Below are 6000 nucleotides of genomic sequence, written 5' to 3' on the forward strand. Positions count from 1 at the left end.
ATACAATGCATGAATATTACACATATAATGCATGAATGCAACAAAAATCCTGCACCCTGTGCACAATAAACATGAAAACACAGCCAACCATAAACATGATACAGTGTGATAGACGTGTTCTATCATCCTATCTATCATATAGGTGTCATTCATACTGGAAAAATCTGTAGATATTTGGCATTATTTACTATGCAGATCACAAATAATGTCCTTAAAATTCTTAACCATGGCAGAAAGAAATTGCTGTGTTTGCAGAGATACAAATATTATCAAATGTCACTTGTTTGATTTTACATTGAAACAATGTTACACATCCATCCACTGCACAGGCATTAGAAAAAACAATCTATTTTTGATACAAATGTCATTAGATATTTACGCTTCAACTTCATATTATGCATCAACTGCATATAAAAATATGCTAAATAGATTTTAGGCTAAGACTTGTTCCTTCTGTACAGTACTGGGATTTTCATCACTGTTCATTGATTTATGCATATGTGTTTGCATGCATATATATACCCACACACACTGTTGTCATGGTTTATAAATACTATTACTAATAATATTAATAATAATAACAACAACAATAAAAATAATAATAAAGGATTTAGAGGTGCACATTGGTCATTGCAGAGACCACCTATGTTATCAGTACAGAAGTGCCACCATAACTAGGGGAAGCCGGCAGTCCCTGTGGGGGGGATCATGGAATGGGGTAAACAACTCTCATTGGAGAAATCCCTTAAAAGGAAATTAACTAATCAATAGAAGGCATCAAAGAATTCATATGTTATGTTAGCTGAATCCACTAGTTGGGGGGTTTGCATAATATACATTTTAGAGTAACCCTAAAACACTGGCTAAAATCATAATGCATTTTGGAGGAGTTGTTATTTTATTGGGAAATCACAAAACCTATGCATTACTTTAGGGGGAACCCTCTGATCACAGGGACAATCTGCACATAAGTTTAGGGGATCACAGGGACAAGGATAATTCATCTCCGCTTCATAGGGGAACCCCACTAATCACAGTGACAGTGATAATTTGCATATAATTTTAGGGCTGACCCTCTAATCACAGTGATAATCTACATATCATTTTAGGGTGGACCCACTATTTACAGAGATAATCTGTATATAATTTTATTGGGGGGGGGTAATGACAATGATAATCTTTATATAAATTTATGGGCGGGGGGGGGGGGGGTAATTACAGTGATGACATTTATATAATTTTATGGGGAGGGTAATTACAGTGATAATCTTTATATACATTTTATGGGGGGGGGGGAGAGTAATTACAGTGATGATCTTTATATAATTTTATGGGGGGGTAATTACAATGATAATCTTAGGGTAAACTATTTGCAGTAACAACCTGCACATAATTTTAGGGGAGATCCATTGATTGGGATAGATAATCTACATGTAATTTTAGGGGACACCCGCTAATCAAAGTAGTAATATGCATATAGCTTTAGGGGAGACTCACTAATCACAATGTCTATGATAATCTATATATAATATTAGGGGAGACTCACTAATCACAATGTCTATGATAATCTATATATAATATTAGGGGAGACTCACTAATCACTGTGACAATCTACATATAATTTTAGGGGGGACCCACTGATCACAGTGACAGTAATAATCTACATAAAATGTTAGGGGAGACTCACTAATCACAATGTCTATGATAAACTACATATCATTTTAGGGGGAACCCACTGATCATAGTGGCAGTGATAATCTACATATCATTTTAGGGGGGGGGGGGGGGCACTAATCATAGTGACAGTAATAGCCTACATATAATTTTAGGGGGGACCCACTAATCACAGTGACAGTAAAAATTGACATATAATTTTAGGGGGGACTCACTAATCACAGTGACAGTAAAAATTGACATATAATTTTAGGGGGGACTCGCTGATCACAGTAATAATCTGAATTTCATTTTAGGGGGGGCCCACCAATGACAGTGTCAGAGATAAACTTTATATAATTTTAGGGCGTTCCAGTGGTCTCACCTTCTATGTGTAATTAAATCGGCATGCTTACATTCTATTAGGCAATCACACGTCATACATTTAATAAGGGCTTTTTCTGGTTGCTGTGTAATCGTATACATTCAATTCAATTCTAGCGGATCTGATTTATTGGTGTAGCTATTGATTTTGTTGCAAACAAATTTACTTTCATCACAGAACTTTGGAGGTGCCCTAATCAATGTGAGTGATGATCTATATAACATTTTAGGGGACTCTTATCAGTGAGGCATGACAACATCTCCATGGAATATTTGGGGTACACAGTCACTACTTGGAACCATATGTATTATAATGAATCCTACAGACCTCCATTCAGTGAGGGAATCAGATCATCTACATGGAATATAGGGGGTACACAGGTCAGTGTGATAGATACATCCCATCTAAAATAATAGGGGACTTAGCAGAGAAATCATATCATCTATAGGCAATATATGGGCTACACAGATCAATGTCAGAAATTGTACATCTTATAAAAAAAGAAATAATAGGTGACTTAGTGGAGGAATCACATCATCTATATGGAATATTTGTGGGACACAGATCAGTGTGATGCATCGTACATCCTATAGAAAATAATAGGGGACTTAGCAGAGAAATCACATCACCTATATGGAATACAGTATTGGGGGTACACAGATCAATGTTAGAAATTGTACGTCCTAAATAAAATAATAGGGAACCCGGTGGAGCAGTCACATCATCAATATGGAATATTTGGGGGGTACACAAATTGGTGTTGGAGATATTACACCCTATATAAAATAATAATGGACTAAGAGATAGCTCAGGTCATCTTTATGGAATATTTGGGGTACCCAGATCAATGTTAGACACTGTACATCCTATATAAAATAACAGGGGGCTTGGTGGAGAAATCACATCATCTATGTGGAATATTTGGGGTACACAGATCTGTGTTGAGAGGTAAGATCATCCATATGGAATATTTGGGGTACACAGTTCGGGGTTGACAGGTATTACATCCTATATAAAATAATAGTGGACTGGGGGGGGTCAGATAATCTATGTGGAATATTTGGGGTACACAGATCAGTGTTACAGCTATTATATGATATATAAAATAGTATGGAGCTCATGGGGGCCATCAAATCATCTATATGTAATATTTGGGATACAAGGATCAATGTTAGAGATATGACATCGTATATAAAATAATAATGGACTGTGTCATATCACCTATGTGGAATATTTGTGGCACACAGATTAGTGTATATAAACTAATAGGGGACTCAGGGGGGTCATCACATTTTCTCTATGGAATATTTGGGGTACACAGATTGGGTGACAGCCAGGACCCCCACTGTATGGGATCATATAATACACAGATATAATACACATGATTCTAGGGAAGGGTGAGTGTGGGGAATCACCCAATGTACTTAGAACATATGATGAATACAGATGAGTGAATGGACTCATACAATATAGATCATATTTAGGAGGCTCAGATCAGTTGGGATGACAGCATGGAACTGTCCATGTAGACAGATCAATGAATTCTGATATAGATGTATTATTGGGAGATCAGTGATGGGGGGTCCTGATATAGTTGTATTATTGTGAGGTCAGTTTTGGGGGGTCCTGATATAGATGTATTATTGGGAGGTCCTGATATAGATATATTATTGGGAGGTCAGTGATTAGTGTGGGGGTCCTGATAAAGACACATTATAGGGGGGTCCTGATATAGATGTATTTTCCGGGGGGGGGGTCAATGATCAGTATTGGGGTTCCTGAAATAGATGTATTATTGGGAGGTCAGTGATCAGTGTTGGGGGTCCTGATAAAGATGTATTATTGGGGGGTCAGTGATCAGTATTGGGGTCCTGAAATATATGTATTATGGGGGGGGGGGTCAGTGATCAGAGTTGGGGGGTCCTGATAGATACCTTATTGGTTGGGGTCAGTGATCAGTGTTAGGGGTCCTGATATAGATGTATTATTGGGGGGTCAGTGATCAGTGTTGGGAGATCCTGATATAGATGTATTATTGGGGGGTCAGTGATCAGTGTTGGGGGTCCTGATAAAGATGTATTATTGGGGGGACAGTGATCAGTATTGGGGTCCTGAAATATATGTATTATGGGGGGTCAGTGATCAGTGTTGGGGGGTCCTGATAGATACATTATTGGGAGGTCCGTGATCAGTGTTGGGGGTTCTGATATAGATGTATTATTGGTGGGTCCGTGATCAGTGTTGGGGGGGTCCTGATAGATACATTATTGGGAGGTCAGTGATCAGTGTTGGGGGTTCTGATATAGATGTATTATTGGGGGGTCAGTGATCAGTGTTGGGGGGTTCTGAAATAGATATATGTTTGGGAGATCAGAGATTAGTGTGGGGATCCTGATATAGATACATTATTGGGAGGTCCATGATCAGTGTTTGGGGTCCTGAAATAGATATATTATTGGGGGGTCAGTGATTACTGTTGGGGGGTCCTGATAAAGACACATTATTGGGTGTCCTGATATAAATGTATTATTGGGAGGTCAGTGATCAGTATTGGGGGTCCTGTAATAGATGTATTATTGGGATATCGGTGTTGGGGGGTCCTGATGTATTATTGGGGGGTCAGTGATCATGGTGGTCCTACTATAGATGTATTATTGGGGGTGACATGTTGGGGGGTTGGAGGAGGTAGGTACTCACCAGTCGGTGTGGGGGTCATCGATGATGAGCAGCACTCGGGACCTTCTCCCGGGGCCCCCCACATTCTGCTCTCCAAGGCCAGCCGAGGCCGCCGTCTGTTTCACCACGTTGGAGATGGAGGAGAAGAATCCCCCCGCCGTCTGTCCGGTAGGTCTCCGGTCCGGTCCGGTAGGTGGGGGTGGCTGGGGGGGTTCGGGTCTCTGCAGGTCGGTCATGTAACCATTGGGGAGATTGGCGATGAAGCTGCTGTCCGACAACCGGCGCCGGAGGAAGTTCATGGCGGAGGATGAGCCGGGGGTGAGCGGAGGATGATCCGGGGATGGAGAGCGGCTGGACGGCTCTGGATGGAGAGATGGACGGAGAGCCGCTTCCTGCTGCCTGCTCCGCTCACTGCTCCTTCCCGGGGGGCGGGGCTGTCAGAGAGAGGGGAGGGGCCGAGTACTCTGCAGTGATACCTGACCCCCCCTCCCCCTCCACACCCACATCCCAACACCGGGGAGGACCGGGAACCACTGTATGCATGATGATCAGAGGACCACTGTGTGCATGATGATCGGAGGACCTCTGTGTGTGCATGATGATCAGAGGATCACTGTGTGCATAATGAACAGAGGAACACTTTGTGCATGATGATTGGGGTACCACTTGTAAAGGATGATCAGGGAATCACTGTGTGCATGATGGTAAAGGATGATTAGAGGACCACTATGAAGGGAAATCACTGTATGGAGGACAAATAAGAGACCAGTATGTGCAGTATTCTGATCAGGGTACCACTGTCTGAAGAAAGCTGATCAGGGACCACTGTGTGCAGGATGATCAGAGGACCACTGTTTGCCTGAGGATCAGAGGACCACTGTGTGAAGGATGATCAGGGTACCACTGTGTGAAAGATAATCAGGGTACCACTGTGTGAACGATAATCAGGGTACCACCGTGTGAAGGATGATCAGGGTACCACCGTATGAAAGATAATCAGGGTACCACTGTGTGAAGGATGATCAGGGCACCACTGTATGAAAGATGATCAGGGTACCACTGTGTGAAGGATGATCAGGGCACCACTGTATGAAAGATGATCAGGGTACCACTGTGTGAAAGATGATCAGGGTACCACTGTGTGAAGGATGATCAGGGTACCACTGTGTGAAGAATAAGAGGAAAACCATGTGAAGAATGATCAGGAGACCACTGTGAAAAGGATGATCAAGTGACCACTGTGTGGAGAATGACCAGGGCCCTCTGTGTATAGGATGGTCATAGGA

At 41.9% G+C, this 6000-nt stretch overlaps 1 protein-coding gene across 1 annotated transcript in view; it reads right to left on the minus strand.

The window, feature by feature from the left end:
* Positions 1-5158, minus strand: part of SYN2 (synapsin II) — a 480921-nt gene extending 475763 nt beyond the window's left edge. Inside the window, exon 1 of the mRNA XM_077452122.1 lies at positions 4736-5158. Coding sequence (XP_077308248.1) covers positions 4736-5013 — 278 coding nt within the window. The 5' untranslated portion in view covers positions 5014-5158. The remainder of the gene's footprint in view (positions 1-4735) is intronic.
* Positions 5159-6000: the final 842 nt, after the last annotated feature.

This window comes from Lithobates pipiens, unplaced genomic scaffold (assembly GCF_037356315.1).
Source record: "Lithobates pipiens isolate NorthernLeopardFrog02 unplaced genomic scaffold, aLitPip1_a1.2 Scaffold_23, whole genome shotgun sequence".
In the NCBI taxonomy this organism is placed as follows: Eukaryota; Metazoa; Chordata; class Amphibia; order Anura; family Ranidae; genus Lithobates; species Lithobates pipiens.